Source organism: Tupaia chinensis, unplaced genomic scaffold (assembly GCF_000334495.1).
Source record: "Tupaia chinensis unplaced genomic scaffold, TupChi_1.0 Scaffold000225_1, whole genome shotgun sequence".
Classification (NCBI taxonomy): domain Eukaryota; kingdom Metazoa; phylum Chordata; class Mammalia; order Scandentia; family Tupaiidae; genus Tupaia; species Tupaia belangeri.
The window spans coordinates 4160201-4183500 of NW_006159700.1; the positions used below are offsets into that span (position 1 = coordinate 4160201).

Consider the following 23300-nt stretch of genomic DNA (forward strand, 5'->3'; position numbering starts at 1 on the left):
AAACAACCAACCTAAAATTTCTTGCCTTCATCCCTCTTGATTGCTCCATCCTTTCATTTCTCTTTTGCTTCGTATTATGGCTAAGCACCTTGAAAGGCATACCAGGTTTCCTGTCCCAACTTTGCCTTTATTCAGAACGGAATTTTAGTCTAGACTTTGGTCATTTTGCACTGGACTCTACTGAAAACATTTTTACCAGTGTCCTAACTGCCATATCAAATGGATTCTTTGATTTTATTGAAGTATCTGGGTCCTGTTTCATCTTTCTGTGGATCTGACCACTATCGCAATTTTCTACTTGACACTCTCTGATATTAGGGAATCAAAGGAAACAAAAATGACACACAAAAGCTCCAGATCACATCACATTGATTCAAGACATACCTGACATTTTTTATTACTCTATAATGGTACATATTGGAAGATTTTTTTTTTTTTAAGTAAGAGATATAAAAAGAATTTTTCTGTTTAGTAAATTACATGAGGTCTTGGGATGCTGTTCTCACTGACTGGCTTGGGAAGGCCACATTTAGAAGGCGGTGGTACTAACAGTCCCAGGGATAGTCTGGAATCAGGTGAGTTGACAGGAGTGACAGAAATGGAAGAAATATTTAGACAGGGAGATGAGTCATCACTACTACGCCAGAAAGAGGATGGGCATCTCTGAAACCCATATTGCTCATGAGCAGACATTTTCTGCAGCAGCTGTAAAGAAATGACAGAAAGAGAAATATACTAAGGGAAGGAAAGGCAGCATGGTGGAAAGAAAAAAGTATACATGAAAATTTATACAATGGTGGCTTGTAAAAATGATAACATGATTTCCCCACAATGCTACTGCAATTAGAGCATACAGTTGGAGTTGATTTTCCTATTGTGATAGTCCTTAGATGCTGGATTACTTAATTTGATCATTTTTCACTGAAGTATTACATTTTTAGATATTTTACATAAAATGTTGCATACACCAGGACTTGAGAGGAAGACAGTAAAGAGGAAAATGAAGAAAGCCTGAAGATTTGAGAGGGTCTCTGTGTTACGAGACGGGAATAGGAAGGACAGTAATAAAAGAAATCATTGAAGTAAGGGTAAACTCTTGTAAATAAGTTACAGCTTGTAGAATTTTCAAATAGAGTTACAACATACATTTTAAATTTAATCCTCAAAAACTCAAAACACTCTTTTGAAGTATTAGTAGTCCTTATTACAAGAAACACATGGAAATTAGGGTCTATAGATTCTTCATGACTTATGCCTGTACAAGAAGACTTTAAATCGTTCATGGAAAATGGAATTCAAGTACAGTTTTAGGGGCCAGATGGTAGTGCTGCAGCAATGCATGTACTAGGGCTCGGGGTGCAAACACATGCGGTGGTCCTGGTTGGCTGAGGCTGAGGAAACACCATGGCATGAGGACCCTGTTGGGATGCTGTTTTTTTGTCTCTCTCTTATGAAAGAATTAAATAAATATACTCAAAAGAATTTGTTTTAAAGTGTGAGCTTATTTTGATGCAAAAATAAAAATCTGACTTCCAAAGTTCTGCCCTCCATGTAATTTTTTTCAGAATATGCATTTCCCATAAACTTTTTGAAGACATTTCATATGAGATAAAAAAGCAGAGCCCAAACACGTAACAGACTGATTACAAATGTCACAACATTCTTTTTTCTTTTTCTTCTTCTTCTTTTTTTTTTTTTTAGCTATAGGGCACGTGTACTCACCAGAAAGACAGAGAGAGAGACAGAAAGCGAGAAATCACCCTCCAGGGGCGATGGTCACACTGCAATCCCTTCTCCTTCATTCTCCTCTCGGGATCTTGGGCACTCACACACACATGCCCGGTGTGAGTTTAAGCCACTGGGTCTGGGACTTGAACTGCAGTCGACTACATTGGAGTCCAGTGACATAACCATTATGCCAACTGCTGGTCTCTGCTAGATGTCACAACATTTTTATAGGTAATGAGGAGCTCTGAATGGTCAGAATTTTCAGGTGGGATTATAGAGTTGTCAAGCATCTCAAAGAAATCAGAGGAATAATAAATCCTAGGCAAGTAGTGTGCTGTAATGCACCTGATCAGTAATTGGATTACTTTTAGGGGCTATTTTCATTACAGCAGGGGACGTTCCTGTCAAGATTGAGCTGTGGACATTAGAGTGGTCAATGGAAACAAGTCAGGGCCAGCAGGTGGTGTGGAAGTTAGAACACTTGGATCCCACATGGTCAACTACATGGTTCATGTCCTCGACCTGGTGACTTGAAAATCACTCCAGGGATGTGTGTGTGTGTATGCCCAAAATCTCAAAAGGAGAATGGAGGAGAAGGGAATGTGGTGTGGTCATCTCTGCTGGGGGCGGGGAGTGGGGGCGGATTTCTCACTCTCTCTCTCTTTCTGTCTTTCCAGGAGTGTACATGCCGTATAGCAAGCTAAAATTCAAACAGATAAAAACAAAAATGAGTCAAAATGAAAATAAAATTAAAGATTCCCTATTCTTTTATTTGATCACTATGATAGTCTAAACAAGGGCTCCATCGGTGCTCTACCTTCCCCCCGCAGAACGGCACTGAACAAATACCAGAAGTATCACTGCAGGAAGTGGGGCAATCATTGACTCATTGCTGAGGAGCCCTGAACAAGGGCCAGACTGAGAAAAAAGGAAAAGACTAAGCGTAGAAAAGTACTGAATAAGTGACTCAAGTGAAGAAATGTCTTCAGAGCCTGCAGAATAAGATGATCTTGGCATAAGCACCTAAGAGGCCTCAGCCAAGGGCCTTCAATAAAGAGGCCTCTGAATGGAGAAACCAGGCGAGGAATGCACAAAGGCATGAACGCCAGGGAGCCTGGGTGCTAGACTCAATTCCTCTAAGTTGTGCACCAGATTCATACAGGAGGAGAGATATCTCTCACGAAGCTTGCCAAGAAAAGACTTTACGATCGCCTATCACAGGGCCCAAGATGTCACACACAGGATTTTGGCCTAAACTCAGATTCCTCAGCTGTAAATCACACTTCTGAGTCTGTTCAATGCTGACAGGACTTTAAGGCAGCCAAAAAAATCTGATCCTTGATAAACTTCATTGTAAAGGGTAGCAACTAGAAGCTGGCAGGTGAAGTGGTGGTAAAAGTGTTGAACTCCCACAGGGCTAATCATAGTTCAAGTTGTGGATCTGGAGGCTTGCTTTCTCACTTTTCCTCTCTTTTCTCTGTCTCTCTCTGGTCAAATTAAAGGATTGTTATCTTTTAATTAAATATTATTATCTTATTTAATAATAAAATAAATTATTTTTAAAAAGGAAGCAACTGAAATTAGAGTCAGAAAAAAATGTTTTTGAGGAATATTCTTAAGCTAAGAACCACCTCTTCACTTGTTTCTTGAAGCAGAAGAAAAATGGAAACAATGTAAAGTGAGAGATTAAGATTAGTGAAGAGTTCCAAGTGTAAGTTTCAAGTCTCTAGTAGTCTGTGCTTATAATTTTTAATTCTATTAGCATACATGTATGAATATAATTATTGATTTCTCTATTGATATTCATAGTAATAACTCTGTCCATCTATCGATCTATCTAGAGATATATACATACACAATATTCAAAATCTATTTTCTGGTCTAGATAGTTCTATATAGTTCCATCATTGGTGGTCACCCTTTTCTTTATTATAGGTTAGAATTGTAAGCTCCTTGTGGGTAAAATTAGCTTTCTCAAAATAGTCTATATAATACTGCAGTACTAGGTGCATAGTAGACATAAGAGTGGATATTCTGATTTACAGTAGCACATATTTTTTGGTTAATGCATAAATTGATAAAGTTGTCTGTACTAAATAAAGCATAACACAATATTAAATGCAAACTATCCTTGATAATCATTTAGATTAAATGGCAATATTCTGTATTATATCATTTTATGATATATATTGACCAAAAATAATTTATGAGATGCCTCAAAATAAACCGAAGGCCAAAATAACCTTAGAGTGTTCTAGTATTTATACCGTGGTATTAATATTATGCATTTTCATAGTACTACTTCTTCTAGGAAGGTAGAACTATGCATATAATATGAAAATAATCAAGTATTTGAATACTCTGATTAGGAAATATTTTCACTTTCATAATAGTAGAACAGGGATACCAAGTACGTCGAAAGTTGTTTTTTTTTTTTTTTTTGGAGAGGTTTTTGCTATAAGGCATGTACGCTTGCCAGAAAGGCAGAGAGACAGAATGAGAGAAACCACCCCCCAGGGGGGATGGCCACACCACAATCCCTTCTCCTCCATTCTCCTCTCAGGTTCTTGGGCATGCACACACACATGCCTGGCATGATTTTAAGCCACCAGGTCTGTGACACTAACTGCAGTCGACTACATGGGAGTCCAGTGACATAGCCATTACACTAATTGCTGGTCCCTCAAAAGTTTTGATAACTAGAACTTATGACTGACACTGTCTCAGGTTTTCCTTGAGTCATCAATAATCTTGCATTTTTTATTTAGATCACATGAGTATTTTAAAATATTTCATTAATTGCTTATAGGCAAATATGAATAGATTGCACATTAAAATCCAGAACATTTCTTAAGAAGTCAGAAAATCCAGAAAATGGACTTTCCAATTTCAATTATGAATATAATAGACTGATACTGAGGTTTTGTCTGTATCTTTCAGGTTAGTGTGTACTTTCCAATTCATCACTTCCACCGGGTGCCCATTTCATATATTTATACATGAAGTCTGGGTTCTGTTGAAATTTGAGTTTGTGATTACTAACCTAGAAATAATTCAAGTCAAGGAATTGTATTTATGTCTGATTCTTTATAAAAATGAAATATAGGTTCAACCTGTTCAAACACATAGCTACATTTCAGTAATGCTTGATCCTTCACCAGACTGTTAGGCCTATTAAGTAAGGGTCTCACTGTGTCATGATCCTCTGCTTCAACCTCCCAGCTAAGACAATAGGCACGACTCATCAAGGCCCATTCTTTTTCAAACAAAGTATGACTTTTTTGCTCAGGACGGACTCCAGCTTGTGACTGTCCCACCTCAGCCTCCTAAGCTGCTAAGATTACAGATGCATGCTACAACACTCAGCATTTAGATTGGGCCAGGACTTGAAACACATGAGCCACTCTGCAGAACAGTATCTTTGTAGGGCACAGCCACCAGGACTGGCTCTTAAGTTGCCATTTTTAACTGGTTGAAGGTACTTATTATTATTTTTTTTTTCTAAAGAAATTAAAGGGCCTGCAGGTGGTGTGGAGGTTAAGGCACTAGATCTGACAATACAGCTGCCTGTGTGGTCTGAATCCCAGGCCCAGCAACTTGAAAATCACACCACATATGAGTGTATGCATGCTCAAAATGCTATGAGCCTGGAGGAGAAAGGATTGTGATGTGGCCATTGCCCCTGGAGATGATTTATCTCTCTCTGTCTCTCAATAGTGCACAGGCACTATATAGCAAGACTGAAGAAATAAAATGAAAATAAAAGTGAATGCATAGTTTAGATGAAACATGATAAATTTATTTTTGGCCTTCTCTCAGTGTTTTGAAAGAGGACTAGAAACCAGTCTTTTTGGAAGTATGAGGTATATGGTGCCACTTTTCAAGTAATTCCTCTATACTCATAATTCCAATTGTCTTGCTTTTTGGGACCATGCACAGACTGAATTATTATGCTAACAGGAATACTATGCTCAACAATCACATGACTATAATGTAAAAGTTGTTAGGTTATTAGTATATATTAATAATGAATGTCCATCTTTAAGGCCTGGGGTTGTTTTGTTTTGGTAGCTCTTTCTTTCAGTAAGCAGTATCTTGGTGTAATTTAGGCCATGGTGAATATTCCAAACTTGAGTTTTGCATAAATTAAACAAAATAAAAATCTCAGAAAATGTTTAAATCTCATCAGTAGATATTGAATACACTGAAACAACAACAAACTGAACAGTTCTATGGTAAACCTATAGAAATATAAGAATCATCATTTATTTTGTGCTGTTAGTTGTACTGGTAACATAAATCTCCAAAGACTTTTTAAATATAAAGCAGACATTTTCAAGATTAAAATATTTTATCACAATTATTAAAATAGTAGAAGCTCAGAATTCTATTTAGCATCATATTTTAAAAGAAAATTCCCTTAAATTTGTGTTTTAAATCTAAATGAAAATTTTCTGATAAAAAATCTGGGAGATTGTCAGGCAGACAGTGCCTGAGAGGTAAAAGTCAGCAATGTGCAAGGTAATTGGTAACCCACATTGGAAGGTTCTTGGTTCAAGTCCAGAGATCTCCTTGAGTACACAGGGCACATGTCTGCCCATGACCTGAAAACGGCTGGAGGCTGTGTTTGAAGTATGGCAGATATTGGACCCTTGTTTGGGAATGCTGCCTCTCTCTATCATCAAATAAATAAATAACTAAACTTTAAAAAATTTGGAACATGGGACCAGTATTTAGCATAATGGCTATGTTCTGGACTCCCGTGTAGTCGACAGCGGTTTGCGTCCTGGACCCGGTAGCTTAAGAAAAAAACTCACGCCAGGTGCGTATGCGCGCGTGCCCAAGATTCCGAGAGGAGAATAGAGGAGAAGGGATTGCAGCGTGGCCATCCCCCTTGGGGGGTGATTTCTCTCTTTCTGTCTCTCTGTCTCTCTCGCAAGCGCAGGAGCCCTATAGCAAAAACCTCTCCGAAAAAAAAAAAAATTGGAACATTATAAATAACAATGTGGAGTAAGATAGTGGTAGTATAAAATGTTCTAACAGTTCTCTTTATACTGTCATAACAATTCTTACCTTTAAAGTTAATGTCACAATTTCAACATTGCTTTTTTTTTTTTTGAAAAGGTTTTCACCATAGAGTGCATGCTTTCACTGGATTGAGACAAAGACAGAGACAGTGAGAGGGAAAGTGAGAAATCACCCCCCAGTGGAGACAGCCATACAACAATCCCTTATCCTCCATTCTCCCTCTAAAATCTTGGGCTTGCATGCACACGGGCACTGCATGATTTTCAAGCCACTGGATCTGGGATTTGAACCATGGTCAGCCATGGAAAGCCCAGCAATGCAACTACTATACCATCGCCTGACCCCTCAACATTACTTTTTTAATTTTAAAATAAGTTTTATATATAACAACCACTCAAATTTAGAACTTAAAGCACTAGGAAAGTACATTCTCAGACTTTTAGATCCATGGCTGTTTACACTGTTCTCTAATCTGTAAGACCTATGAGCTCATGCTTCTTATAAAAATCTTATGAGTGGAATGGATATGGTCATCACAAAGAAGAAACTGAAACAAGGGGAGGCTAAATGACTCAACCAAGTACTCATGGTCAGAGTCCATATGGGAAAATAGTTTGTTCCTCAGACATGGTTTTACTTTAGAACTATCCTTTGTGCAACTAACAAGTATAAATGTGAAGTTGTGGGCTGTTAGTCATTTGTGTGTACGTGGGAACCGATGCTCATGTTTAAAATGTATGCCTTGTTTAAGCTCTTGTGTAATTGAGAGTTTTCACAATCTACTCTTGCCCATCCAGACTTCAATAGTAGTTGAGAAAACACTAGAGGAAAATAAATAGGCAGGTTTGCTTGCCCACAGTGAAATACACATTTTAGGTTACATAATAGTCCTATCAAGTCTAATCAGTGGCTACACAGTTGATTATGTAAAGATAGAACTTTACCTAACATTGGGTTTAATTAAAAGAGAGACATTTGTTTTACTCAACAACAGAAAGCCCAGTATTCTTTAGTTTAGTTTCAAGTTTATTCATTTTACTTTCTGATTTGGTTAAAATTTCTATAGCCAGAGAAGTAAAATGTAAGGATCCAGATACAAGAATCAAGAGGAACAATTTGATTTAACTTGTCGTGCACACATCATATAATGGAACATCTTCTGTAGGCTTTCATGAGGCTAGGAGGGCAGAATAAACCCTTTTTCTAATATAAATACAGGCAGCACTGCCATGTGAATGCAATAAATGAGAATCAGATTGTTCCTAGATAATTAGTACCAAATGGTGGAAAGCCCAACCTCTAATCTATTGCCAAACCACTAGAACACAGTAAAAGGCAAACTGCACAGTCAAGTAACGGAAATTTGTCAGCATATCAAATGACTACATAAAATAGGGCCCCAACTTCTAAAACCAATGAGAAGATTGTTTACAATCATAGTGTGATACAGAGGTATGTATTAGGGGTAATATCAAAGAATAGAAAAGGAATTGAGTGATATTTAGATTATGTGCAGTATTCTGTTAAGAATAAACAAATATTTTTATATATGAAATGCTAAACATTTGCATAAGTTGATACATGATAAAACGAAAAAAAGAAGAGTGGTCTTCACTTATCATGCATATTAAGAACTTGTTTTAAGTGAAAATGATTTGGGTAAATATGAAAGAAACATTTCTTTTTAAGGTGGGAATGTCTATTCATTTAATAGTAAGCAAAAGAGTCACATTGTTTTCATTAGCTAAAACTAAATTATATAATCTCTCAAGGGCATATTCTCTAAAATAAACAATGATGACAGAAAAGGAGAAATTTTCTTCCCTCAAGTACTATATGATGAGCCCGGACTCCTATTTGAATCCTAGATTTGTATGCACAACCATTTAATAAGCATCTTCAACAGGCTTTCTAGTTGACAGAAAGAACACAAGCAAAAGTGAAAAAAAAATTTTTTTATCACTCGTCACTCTCAAGTCATGTCTATTTCAGAAAAGGTGTCACCCCTAGATATTCAGAATAAATTCTCCACCCTTCTGTTTTCAACAGGTCCCAATCAACCCATCAGTTAATCCTGCAAGCTACTTTCAAATATATCAAGAACCAAGCAACTCTAATCACCTCAACTGATAGAATTCTAGTCCAGGTTACCCTTGTCCTCCTTGCCTACTGAAATAGTCTAGAGAGATTCAGGGACATCACTTTGGCCTCTTTCCAGTCCACTATAGAAAAGAGCAGCAAGATGATCCACAAATCCTCTTTAAGTCTTTGACTGACTTCTTTCTTTTTTCTTTTTTGAAAATGTTTTTGCACATGTGCTCATCAGAGAGAAGCAGAGAGAGGGAAAGTGAGAAATCACTCCCCAAGGGGGATAGTTACCCCATAATCCCTTCTACTTCGAGATTTTAAGCACACACACACCCATGCCCAGCGTGGTTTTCTTCGCTTTTCCCCCCTTCTTTCTTTTATTTTCTTATTTTTTTTTATATATAATTACTGTACATCTTTACAGCATACAAAGTGGATTTTCTCAACATGTGAATTGTATATTAGTCCAATCAAAGATTTTCAAGCCTTTATGTCCTGAACTCGAACCAGTCTGTCATATGGGAATCCAGTGCCTTAATCACCATGCCACCTGCTGGCCCCTTAATGCAATTTATTTTTACTTATTTATTTATTTATTTTGAGAGAGAGATTTTTGCTACTTGGTATGTGTACTTGCCAGAGAGACAAAGAGTGAGAAAGTAAGAAAAAAAAAACCCACGGGTTATGCCACCCTCTCAGAAAGGGTTTCCCTGGTCACTTTCTCTTCTATTTTATTCACATTGTATATCAAATGTGAATTGGCAGTTAGAATAAAAAACAAAAACTAAACTAAAGTAGATACCATCAAACTTTGAAAAGACATTTAGAACTCTTGAAAATGTTATTAAAAATCTGAACCTAGTATTACTTAGGTTGCAACTTTAGAACTGACCAGCTCAAACATCACCAATTCACACTGATTATATAACATAAAAGTGATTGAAAGGCTCTGGTTATAGAAATAGTAATCTATCTTTTGGATGCTTCTGAAGAAAGTACAGAAATGCACCTATGATTTCATCTATACAGTGACTCCTTAAAGTCCAAAAACTTTCTGTCTTGATCATTATATTGCATTGAGCCTTACATTTTTAACTGATGATTTAAGAGTAGAAGGATCAACATCTGTACTTAAGATGATTATTAGAAAATTTAAGTCACCGCCTTGCATCACGGTAATTTAATTTTGAGCCTCTTTTTAACAAAGATATCTTGACGTTTTTTAATTATCTAGTCAAATTTTCCAACAAGATTTCTACTTATTTTTATGTTGTTTTTCATATCTCACTTTATTTGTGACTTTGTCACAAGCTAAAATAAAGACTAGCTTCCATATCAGTGATTTACATTATCTTAATTTTCTACATTAATTTTAGTGCCACAAAATCCCCCAAATTCCATTTGTATGTTCGTAAAATCACCCTCTTCCCAAAGAGACTATATTTTCAAGCTAAGATTAGAGATAAATCTTTTATGTTTCTCTGATGAGTAATTGCTTAATGTGATTATATTGTGTTTGACCAGTATAGCTTGGTTTTTCCAAAAATTACTGAGTTTATATGTTCATTTTTATGTACAAAATTATAGTGCAAAATTATTTATAGGGAACTGCTTCTGAGCTGGATTTTTATGTGGCAAAAGAGTCACCTCTGTGTGACGGAAAGAAAATAGACAGCCAGTAAGATCAAGCCAAGAGTATCAAGGATCAATGAAATTTGGCAGCCAGGAAGATCATGGGTGGGTCAGATGTGAAGACTCATCTGCCTTGGGGACTGCTCTCACCAAAATGCACTGAAGACTCATCAACAATCTGATGCCAAATTAATTATAGGCATCTAGTCCACCTATATTGTAATCTTAGTTGGGCATAATAGGATTCATAATTCACTTCAAGACTTTTTTGATTAATGTATAAATTCACTATCTCTAATCTTTCAAACAAATTGCTTAGAACTTGAGCAATTTCAGATCATCCTATTTTTCAGTTCTCTGAGCTCAAAACTAACAAAATCCCAAAAACCTCAATTCCAGTGTTATAAATTCAACAGCCATTTATTTTGCTAGCCATGTGGGGGTACTCTGAGAGGCGATTTGTGTTCCTGTTGTGTATCCTGTAAAACTTATGTTGCAATTTCACAAGAGTAAATGTAAAACTTTTCTGAGAAAATTGCTTCACTGCAGACCCATGACAAGCCACTAAGGATGAGATGCTAACGTTTTCATTACTTGTAAAGTTCATTGATTTTTAAATTCAATACATTAAATCATTAACCATTGTTCAAAAGAAGATAACATAAAAGTGTGGAGACATTTCCTACTCACTAAATAATTGTAGGTAACTTCATTTTATTTATTTTAATTAATTAATTATTTTTTAAGTGTCAGTGTGGTTACTCTTGCCACAGAGATGTTGAGAGAGAAAAAAAGCACACCCCCCCTTGTGGCATGGTCATACCACAATCATTTTTCCTTCATTTTTCTATCTAATCAGGATTTGGGGCACACATGCGTATGTGCCCAGCATTTTTCAAGCCACTAGAGCTAGAACTAGAATGGGCCACATGGGATTCAGCTCCCTTTACCATAGTACGACAAGACTGACGGTCAAGCTGAAATGTTGTACCCTTTCCCCTTCATCTTACCTTACTAGTCCCTCATCCCTCACTCTATCCCAGCACCTGGTAACGACCATTCTGCACTCTACTTCTCCTTTTTTTTTTTTTTTTTTTTAAGAAAGAGATTTTTGGCTATCAGGTGCATGTGCTTGCCAGAGAGACAATAAGTGAGAAGACAGAAAATGAGAAGTCACCCCCTCACCCCCACCCAGTGGGGATGGTCATGCTACAATCCCTTCACCTCCATTCTCCTCTCAGTATCACAGCCATGCAAGCACACGCATCCAGCATGAATTTCAAGCTGCTGGTCTGGGACTTGAGCCATGGTCAACTGCGTGAGAGTCCAGGGATATAACCAGTATGCCATCTGCTGGCCTCTCTCTTCTCTGCTTCTATGAGTTTGACTTGTTTTCTTAGAATCTCCATGTGAGATCACACAAAATTTATTTTTCTGTGCCTGGTTTATTTCACTTAACATAATGTTCCTAGGTTTTATCTTAAAAAAGATAAATATCTGCTATAGTATCAGTAGTTTCAAAATGATAAGGGACCAGCAGTTAGCATAATGGCTATGTTGCTGGACTCCCATGTAGTTGATCGCAGTTCGAGTCCTGGACCAGGAGGCTTAAACTCACGCTGGGCGCGTGTGCATGTGTGCCCAAGATTCTGAGAGGAGAATGGAGGAGAAAGGATTGCAGCGAGGCCATCCCCTCCCCCCGGGGGGGTGATTTCTCACTTTCTATCTCTCTGTCTCTCTGCCTTGCTGGCAAGCACAGGTGCCCTGTGGCAAAAACCTCTTCAAAAAACAAAAAAAGATATGATAAGACTTTAGGAGATTAATGAGATGTGACAAATATTTTTTAAATAAAATAAAGAAAAGGAATAAAGCCATTAATGGGGCAAATAAGTAGATTGCAAAGTTATCATCTGAATTCCATGCATAATCAACAATGATGTATTTCATTTTCTACACATGTATGTTAGGTATAAATATGTGATTTATTAGAGAAAATTTTTGTTATATCAAAAATTATTATTTTTTTAATTTTTTTAGTTGTATTTAAAACATTTTATTCAAATAGATTCATATAGGGCCAATGGAAAAAAATATCCTTACTTCAGGAGAGCTAATTCATTGTAAAATCTGGTTATTTTCAAAATTTTATTGTTTTTACATTACTGGCTCTACCAATGAGAATTGCCGATCAAATGAATATACTGACTGGTAATCCGTGTTTCATTCAGATACCAACTCTCATGCTTACAACCTGTAATGGCTATCTCAGCTCAACGGCCAAAGAAACTGAAGCAAGGATCCTCCATTACTGAAGCTGACCATGTGAAGCCACCAATGCTCATTCATAACCCCAAACCTGACCCACTTTCTTCTCAATTACTCCAGTGCTAGTCCAAGGTAGTAACAATTTTGGGGCAGAGAGGAATAGGAACCAATTTATCAATATGTTTCAAATCTCTTTACTCCTCTTTATCTACTTTGTCCCCTGAAATATTATCCTCAGTTCTCCTTCCTCAGGAAAAGAAGATACAAGGGATCAGCAGTTGGCGTAATGGTTATGTTGCTGGACTCCCACGTAGTTGACCACTGTTTGAGTCCTAGACCCGGTGGCTTAAACTCACACCAGGCTCGTGTGCATGCATGCCCAAGAGCCCAAGAGGAAAACGGAGGATAAGGGATTGTGGTGAGGCCATCCCCCTTGGGGGATGATTTCTCGCTTTCTATCTCTCTGTCTTTCTCTGTCTTTCTGGAGAGCGCAGGCACCCTGTAACAAAAAGCTCTAAAAAAGAAAAAGAAGATACAAGGTGAACATCCTTTATGTCCAAAATGATGATGTATCAATTTTTAATCCTTTGTATTCAGGACACAGGTTGAAGGAAAACTACTCTCCAATAGGAGGGATTCCAAAAATAAGTATTTTAGTAATGCACCTTGAAAAGAAGTAATTTCTTTGTATTTATCTTTTTTGCTTCTAGTTTGTTGCACAGCATGCATATATTAAGACTCAACATAAATGAGACAGAAAAGAGTATATGCTGCAATTTGAGACTGAAGATCGAAGGAGACTGAGCTGATAATCTATCCCTTCTGGTAAGGAAGACAAAAAAAAGTGCATACTCTTAGTGATCAGTACATGAAAGAAAGAAAGAAAAAAGAAAGAAAGAAAGAAAGAAAGAAAGAAAGAAAGAAAGAAAGAAAGAAGGAAGGAAGGAAGGAAGGAAGGAAGGAAGGAAGGAAGGAAGGAAGGAAGGAAGGAAGGGAGGGAGAGAGGGAGGAAGGGAGAGGGGGAGGGAGGGAGAGAGAGAGACAGAAAAGGGAAATTACAATAAAGCCAGAACCTAAAAAATATGCTCCTGCTATTTCCTGAGCAAAACAGGTGCACATAGTTATCTGACTCCCACCCTCTGTCTCACCCATTTCAGACCCAATGTTACAAACACATACCAAACAACAGAAATATCAACTCTTCCAGTATAAAAGATGGGAAAGTGTGGGTTTAAAAAAAAGTATTGCCAAGAATGCCAAGTTTGAAACCCTAAATGAAACTTCTTATGGGGGTGACCAGCAGTTGGCGTAATTGCTATGTCACTGGACTCCAATATAGTTGATCACAGTTCAAATCCTGGACCCGGTGGCTTAAACTCATGCCTGGCATGGGTGCGTGCATGCCCAAGATCCCAAGAGGAGAAGGGGTTGCAGCATGGTCATCCCCCCTGGGGGATTATTTCTTGTTTCTGTCTCTCTGTCTCTCTCTGTCTTTCTGGCGAGCGAGCACATGCGATAGCAAAAACCTCTCACAAACAAACAAACAAACAAACAAACAAAACACTTATGACAGAGGCCGGCAGGTTGTGTACTGGTTAAGGCCCTCAACTCCCACATGGCTGACCACAGTCTAAGTCTCAGACCTAGCAACTTCCTATCTCACTTGCCCTTTCTCTCTCTCTCTCTCTCTTGTCAAATTAAAATGAATAATAGTAGTAGTAATAAATAAAATGAAAAAATTCTTTTTAAAAAAAAAACTTTTTAAAAAAGTATTCCTCTTTACGGTGATAAACTGGTGAAATAGTCTATATGAAATACCAAAATATTGGGGAGTCAGCAGGTGGCATGGTGGTAAAGGTGCTTGACATCCACATGGCTGACAGTGGTTCGAGTCTGGGCTTGAAAATCATGCCAGGTGTTATGTGCATGATGCCAGAAATACTGAGAGGAGAATGGGGAGAAAGTGGATTGCAATGTGGTTATCCTCTCTGGGGAGGTGATTTCTCACTTTTCCTCTCTCCCTGTTTCTTTCCAGTGAGCACACATGTGCTTTGGCAAAAAGCCTAAAAAAATTTTTTTAAAGCTTCATAAATAAAAACCTTCATTGAGTATAGCTTAGGAATTGACAAAAGTGGATATGTAAACAAAATTTTGCAAGAAAAAGTTTTCAAAAGTTTGCAAATAGCATAATTGTGTTTCAATTCATACAATCGTGCCGTAAATTCGTTATTAAATATTTTAAATACCTAATGAGATATATACTTTAATGGGAAATATCCAAAATACAGATAATTCAGAGGGGAAAAAATGTCTTCTCCTCAATATATTATGCCTACAAAAAAATAATGTGTTAAATTCTACCTCACTTCTAAAAAGTTCTCTCACTAAAATCATGTAATAATGATAGCATATGTGGTATTGGGAAAAGAATATCAAAACTGACATAGAAACTACACACATTTTAGTGTCTGTCTGAAATACCATGGCCTCTGCCTCACTTCCAGTGGGAACCCCTGCTATGTAACATCAGAAACCAGATTCAGTATTGTTAACAGCCCAGTTCCTATAAATGACGTTCAGCACTCCAGGGCTAAGCCAGCATGGGTCATTAAATCTAACCTCAGTAAGTACTAATCAATAGAAATGAAAAGAAGAATACGCCAAAAAGAGAAAACGTGTATTAAAACTGAAAGACTAATTGCAGGTTGAAGTATTTTAGAAAACACAAGGGAAAAGAGCAATGCAGAAAACAACTCTGGTTTGAACTACATAGGTAATTTTAACTTTTAAATTCATCTGGTTTAGCCAATTTCTATTCATATTTAGTTTTAAATTACTTATCCCCAAGCATTATTTAAAATATGGCAGGACTAGTGATCCAGAGATGCCTTATCACCACAAAATCTATTTCTAAGGAAAACACACACATATTTAATATACTTACTGGCGATGTTGATACTTGGGTTATTCTTAATTGGTTTTCCAAATCTTGTACTTTATTTTTAAGTTCCATATTTTCTGTTTCTAAGTCTTGGATCTAAAAAGCAAATGATTATTGAATAGCTTTCATAGCTTTTTGGAAAATATTGATTATTATATTGGTTACATTAATGAATAGGATTTTATATTATTTAAAGTTTTAATGTACTTTTTGGGCACAGTGATCAAATTATGTGATAAAATCTGGGGCATATTGGAGGATTCTAGGTCACTGAAAAGACATATTAAACTTGAAATATGTCTTTATGTGTGTGCAATTTTATGTTTCTAATGCCTCATCTTTGTGTCTCCTTGTAGTACTGTGTAATCAATACCCATAATCCTGGAGTATAACCGCAAGACAGTGAAACTTGCTTATGATGATTTTGAAGAGTGGAGAAAGGGTGTAATTTAATTACAGAGGAATCTGATCTGCATGGGAAACCACTTACCCAGCATCTGCTGATTCTGCTGCTCTGATCCCCATGAGAAGCATCAGGAAGTGAAGCAAAGTCACATGAGAACACTAAGTTCTTGTGGGAATTCAATATAAAATAGTTACAAACTGTGCAGGGGATCAGGGATGAAAAATTATAGGAACACAGTGAAAGCAGTTCCAATCAGTGTGGGGGAAATTGAATGGCAGGTCTTCTAAATTTGTTTGATGAGATGCAAGTTTCCCTGTACTTTTATCACACAAATGTGAACAATGAGCTTAGTTTACTCACTCTTTTCTGTAACCCTGCAATCTGTTTTCTTGTTTCAACATCTTTTCCTCCAGATTCTAGAAATTTCCTGTATGCCAGGTCAAATGCTTGACCAATTGTTAAAGTTATCTCTTCAGCCTTTGTAAAAGCAAAAACAAAACAAAACAAAGGAAAAAGATTTATATTTTAATAATAATATATCAACTATTCTTTGAATCAAGAAAAAGGAAAACCTCATTTTTTCCCCAAGACAATCAACAAGGTACTTCAAAAGATGGCTGGGAAGGGAAAGGGCAGGTGGTGTGGTGGTTGAGGCACTAAACACTCCTGCATGGTTGACCATGGTTCAAGTCCTGGACCTGGTGACTTGTTTTCTCGCTTGCTCTCTCTCTCTGTCTCTCTCTGGTCAAATTTTTAAAAATAATGAATAAATAAAATTAAATAAATAATTCTTTATAAAAAGATGGCTGAGAATAGAGATGTAGTAAAAGACCAAGTAGACTATGCTAATGCAATAATTTAATTCCTATGACATTAAAAAAATAAAAAAAGGAGAGAGAGAGAGGACATTAATGAATAGGAATTGAAGCTGGAAGCAACAGTTCTTTCTGTCCTATTTTTCATTTATTGTATCACAGTATATTTTTCCTAATTGTTTTTCTCCCTTCCTCTAAGATTTGGTACCTAATATATAAAAGTATCGTGCCAAGTGCAATTTCTCTGGCTTTGCTACTTATTTCCCTTTCTTAGTAAGGAGGAAGGAGTAAGCCCTGGGCAGGTAACTGAATGAGGCTGACTGGGTGGTGTCTGTGGAAAACTTGCAGTCTACCTCTGAAAGGACTAGCTGCTTTTCAGTTCCAGTTCATTGTTGGCTGGTGGAAATAAGCAATTCCAATCCAGATTTGTAAGCTCTGAGATGTGTAAAATTAGGTCAGAAATATGAAATTTTATATGACAGCTCCCCATTTTCAGTGATGGTAAACAGTCCACAATTTTGTAAAATAGTGCCAACCCACTAAAATACTACTGTCGTCTGAATTGGGGCTGGGAAATAATTATACTCTCTGATCTCTCAACTAGGAACTACCAAAAATAACCTAAATTTACCAACTCATTCCTTCTCCACGCACATCTCTATGGCATCTTGAGCAAAACAAACACTAGATAAGTAAACTGAAGAGTTCAGAAGAAATGGATTGTGGCTCGGGCCCCTGTTCTCTCTTTTGCATCTGTCTGCTTAGCGGCTGGGGCAGGTCTGCCCACCTCACCACCCCTCCCTGAACTCCCTGACCTGAGAGAATTCAATGAGAACTGGGATTGGGTCTGTGAGGCAGCTTAATTTAGGGGTAAGGTATATTAGCAGACTATTTTGCTGCTAATCCAAAAGTGTATTTTTCAATCAACTTTAATAAAAAATAAAATGCTTATTTGCAAAAAAGTATTATTTAATAATTTATATTTAAATTAAGTATTAATTTAGTTAACATTATAAAGAAATTTGACAAGGACATTAACTAATTTAATGCATCAGAAATATGTCATATTTAATAAGATCACCAGATAACAGAAAAACTAGTAATAACATTAAATATTGAAAATGCCATGGTTTAACTAATCTGAAAATCCTAACACCTTGTTATATAGTATTATCACCTTAAAATCTAAATATTTGTATTAATAAAGCTTAGATTATTTAAATATAGAGAAAAAAACAAGAAAATAAGCTATTAAAAACTACAAAAAGTAAAGAAAAAAGACTAATACTAACATCTATGAGTTCAATTATTCAATTTAATGGAAAAACATGAAAGTAAGTTTATTTATATTATATGTTGGGACCAAATGTAATAATAAAAGACAGTAAAAGTGAGTATGCTAAGTTGCGGTATTCTGAATGATTTTTGGTTTTGTTTCTAATTTTAAAAATTTGGGTAACATATTTGTATTTATTTTATAATAAAAATATATTTTAAATTATGGAAAATTTTTTCTTCCTTTTTTATTTTAAGTTTTTGCTAAAGAGTGCATGCAAGAGAGAGTGGCAAAGTGAGAAATAATCCTCCAAGGAATGGTGACTCAGCAATCCCTTTCACTGTCTTAGGGTTTGGAACATACTCGCGTGCCCACTCACGCATGCACACAGTTTTGTAAGCTGCCAGGTCCGGGACTCGAACTGTGCAGTTCGTCAATTGGGATCCAGTGCAACAGTCACCAGGCCACTTACTGGCACTATTTTTTCTAACTTTTAAATTACAGATTCAATGTGAACTTTTAATAGCATGATTTTAACCTCAAATATTTAATGTGTACATTCTAGAGGATTGTTTAGATGATAACATTGTTGATTCATCATTAATAACATTTTATTTTTATATAAATTATTTTAAACACTATATTCTCTTTTTATACTATCAAAACTTTATTGAGCATTTAGCAGTAAGTATTCTGCATAGATTACCTCACTTGATTCTCACAATGACTCAATAAAGTGAGGATTATTATTATTTTCACACTACATATCATGAAATTGCAACTGTAAGGTTGTCTAATTTGTCCAAGGTCTCTTAGTGAGTGGAAAACCTAGAGTTCACATCTAGAATTCCTGACTCTACAACCTTCACAGTTTTGGAGAGAGAAAGATAAAATTTATATACAGTAAAATGCACAGCTTAGAACTGTACAACTTGCGTGTTTTAATGTATGTATATACATATGTAACTACCATTTTATTAAAAATAGAAAGTATTCCTATCCTCTCAGCAAGATTCCTACACCTAGTTCCAATCAAATCATATCTATTTGGGAAAACTCTGCTTTCACTTTCATCACCGCAGGTGAGATATGCCTATTTTTGATATCAAGAAATATGGAACATAAAGCATGTATTCTTTCATATCTAGCTTCTTTTGCTAATTTGGTTTTTGAATGTCACATGTATCATACATATAATAAGCTATTTTTCTTGCCAATTAGCTTTTCAGGTGATGAATACACAGTAATTGGTTCACCTATTTTCCTGTAGGTTAACTTTCATAGTGTTTTCAGTTCTTAGCTATAAATAAAACTGCTACAAATATTCTTGTAAAATATTTTTGTAGACATACATTTTCATGTCTCTGCAGAAATACCCAGGATGGTAAAGCACAGGATAGGTCTATGTTTAACATTATAAGAGACTACCAAACTGTTTTGTAAAATAATTGTTGCAGTAAGAGAGATATAATTCTAGTCTCACCAACATCAGATTTTGATAGTCTTTTTAATTTTATCGTTTTACTGGATGAATGATGCTATGCTAGTGTGTTTTTAAATTATATTTCCCTGTTGAACGATGATGGTGTATCCCATTTTCATGTGCACATTAGCTTTTTATATAGTCTCTTTAATAAACTAACACTCTATTAAAGTTTCCTGCTCATTTTTATTAGGTGTTTTGTCTTATACTGATTTTCAGGAGTTCTTTATATATTCTGGATACAAGTCCTTTTTCTCAGATACATGTACTGAGAATATAGTTCCCTGATATTTTTCTTGTTAATAATGTTTAGAGATTAAAAGAAACTTTAATTTTTCATAAAGTTCAATGTAAACTTATTTGCGTCATGTTTAGTGATTTAGGGTCATTCTAAAAAACTGTCCATTTGAAATTCACAGAGATATTCTCCTATGTTTTATTATTTTTTAGAGAGACATTTTTATAATAGGGCATATGTGCTTGCCAAAGAGACAGAGACAGAAAGCGAGAAATCACCCTCCCAAAGGCAGGATGGCTACTTTGTAATCTTTCTCCTCCTTCTCTCAGGATTTTGGGGAAGCACACACATGCACGTGGTGTGAGTTTTAAGCTATTGGACCCAGGACTCAAACCATAGTCCACTCTGTGGGAGTCCAGCGACATAACCATTATGCAATCTGCTAGCCCCAATATTCTCCTGTTTTAAATAAAAAGCTTAATATAAGACACAAAAGCTTCGACATTTATGTCTAGGATCCATCTTAAGTTGCTTTCATGTAGTATAAGTTTGTAATTATTTCATATAGTTATCTGGTTGTTCCAACATCACTAGTCAAAGATGTTCCCTCTCCATTGAATTGTACTGTTACATTTGTGGAAAGTAAATTGGTCACGTATGTGAGGATATGTCTATGCTCTACAAAATGGTTAATTTATTATTTATCTATTATTACATTATTACCATATTATCTTGATAATAGTTTCTTTACAGTAAGTTTTAAAATCAATTCTTATGTGTCCTTCATTGCAGGATTTCTATTTCGAGATTAAGTTTTTTTGTTCTAGGCCATTTTTACTACCATATTATAAATAACTTTTCAATTTTTACTATTAATCCCATTGTGATTTTGATCAGAATTATATTGAATCTATGCATCAATTTGGTAGAACTGACCATTGAATAAAACTGAGTCTTCTCATCCACGAATATGCTATCTTTCTCCCATTACTTTAAGACCTCTTTTTTTATTAAGCAAAACTACAGATTTTACTATAAATGCATTGTAGTTTTAAAGACCTATTATATCATGTATGTCTATTTACTATATGCAATAGTAAATAGACTTTTAGTTTTTTTTGTTTGCTCGTTTTGCTAGAAGATAATTACAATTAATTTTTTACATGAACTTTAAATCTTGTGTTCTTGCTAAAGTTGTTTCATGTGATGAATATGCAGTATATAGTAGTGTTTGTAGATTCTCAAGATTTCTATTGTGTAAAACATTGGTATTATATCTGTGAAAATATTACTTTCTTTTCAGTGTTTATGTCTTCTTTTACCTTTGCCTATTCATTACAAACACACTCAATACCATGTTAAATAGAAGTAATGAGAATGAAAATCATTGCCTTTTTCACAATCATGGGGGGAAGCATTGAATAATTCATTAATTATGATGTAATTATTTTTCTGAGCTGTAGTTATGTAAAGAGTGTCTTAACTCCAAATATTTGGATGATATGAAGTCTGATACACCGTGATACTTTAAATTTTGAGATTTGTTGGATCTCAACATGAGTTAGCATATGATGCAAATTCTGGAGCTGGTGGTGGCACAACAGTAATTCAACGGACTCACATGAAAAAGGCCCTATGTTTGTGATGCCTGAGGTTCCTGACCATGCTGGACATAGGCATCTGTGATCTGGGCCAGGAAAGAACGAGGGTGGACTGCAGCTTGAAGACTCTTGAGGGTGCCTGTCTGCTTTTACAGAAAATACATTCTGTGGGTTTTTCGTTTTTGCTGTAGGGTACATATACTCACTAGAGAGAGACGGGGTGGGGAGGAGGGTGTGATAAATTACCCTCCAGCTACCTTAACCTCCATGTCACCTGCTGGCCCATGTTGTGTGATAGTGTTCTATTCATGTCAATTTGATCAAAATAGTGGAGTGGATTAATGGCTTCATTTTTTTTTAATTTATTTATTCATTTATTTAGTTTAATTTGACCAGAGAGAGAAAAACAGAAACAGAGACAGAGACAGAGTGGGAAAGAGAGAAAGCAAGCTATGAAGTCCAGGACTTGAACCATGGTCGGCCACATGAGAGTGTCCAGTGCCTTAACCACCACACTACCTATTGGTCCCAATGGCTTTATTTTTTCATACTATTTAAAAACTTTTTTGTACTTGCTCTGAGAATATGGCATTACAATCTACAACGCTGATTGCAGATTTGCCCTTTTTTCTCTGTAATTGTTAGATTTTTCTGTTTCATTTATTAAAATGAATAAGGTTAGTCCATGACATATATTGTCCCTGTAATCATTATGAGCTATCTCTATATCTGGTAATATGACCTGACTTTAAGTCAGCACATTTTTTTCTATTATATTACCAAACCAACTTTTTTTACACTTACTGTTTATTTAGTGTATTTCTGTATTCTTTTGTTATTCACCTGTATTTGATTTTATATTTAAAGTGTGTCTCTTCTAAAGAGTGAAGAGTTTGGCATTTAAAAAGTCCTGTTGATAATCTCAGCCATGGATTAGTATACTTAGCCTATTTATATTTACATTGTTCTTTATTTTCCAGTTGTTCCATCTATTTTTATGCTATTTGTCCTCTCACACTTTCTTTTGGTTTCATTTTTTTAAAAAGTATTATTTTATTTTCTCTTTAGGTTTTTACTATATACCTCTTTGCATTACTTTTTAGTGATTGTTCCCTATTATATGCATCTTTCTCTCCTTTTAATTTCCAGAGGCAAATGCACTCACCAGACAAGGACAGAAGAAGATGGGGAGGGAGGAGAGATAGCTCCCTCCAATGGGGCATGGCCATACCACAATCCCCTCTTCATCTGTCCATCCTATCAGAATTCTGGCCATAAGCACACATGTGCCCAGCATGTTTTTCAAGCTATCAGGACTGGAATCCAAACCACTGTTGACCATGTGAGACCCAACTCCCTTAACCACTAGACTATAGGGCCAGTCCAACAATATGAATCTCTAATTTAACCTAATCTACTTAGTTAAATTTTATCATTTTATGTGAATTAGTCTTGAAATAGTTTATATCCATTAAGTCCAATAGTGTAAACACTTTGTGCTATTATTACGACATGTTAATCGCATGATACAGTCACCAATATGCCACTTTTGCTTTAAACAATTAGCACTGTTCTAAAGAATGGAAGGAAATAAAAGAATATTTTCTATCAGCCACCATTTTCCCATTTTCAGTGCTTCATTCTTTTTTTCTTTCTTTTTCTTTTTTTCTTTCTTTCTTTTCTTTCTTTCTTTCTTTCTTTCTTTCCTTCCTTCTTTCTTTCTTTCTTTCTTTGTTTCTTTTTTCTTACTTGTCTTTCCTTTCTGCACATTTGAGTTCCTTTGCTATTATTTCCCTTTG

General features: G+C 35.8%; 1 protein-coding gene across 6 annotated transcripts in view; it reads right to left on the reverse strand.

The window, feature by feature from the left end:
• Positions 1 to 23300, reverse strand: part of GULP1 (GULP PTB domain containing engulfment adaptor 1) — a 227727-nt gene that overhangs the window by 13210 nt on the left and 191217 nt on the right. For 3 of the 6 annotated variants that reach the window (XM_014587590.2, XM_014587588.2, XM_014587591.1), the window contains exons 5-7: positions 16449 to 16565; positions 16173 to 16253; positions 15686 to 15778 (exon numbers count right to left, since the gene is read on the reverse strand). In XM_014587590.2, coding sequence (XP_014443076.1) covers positions 15686 to 15778; positions 16173 to 16253; positions 16449 to 16565 — 291 coding nt within the window. The remainder of the gene's footprint in view (positions 1 to 15685; positions 15779 to 16172; positions 16254 to 16448; positions 16566 to 23300) is intronic. The other 3 variants (XM_006147846.3, XM_006147845.3, XM_014587589.2) reach the window with 2 other exon arrangements.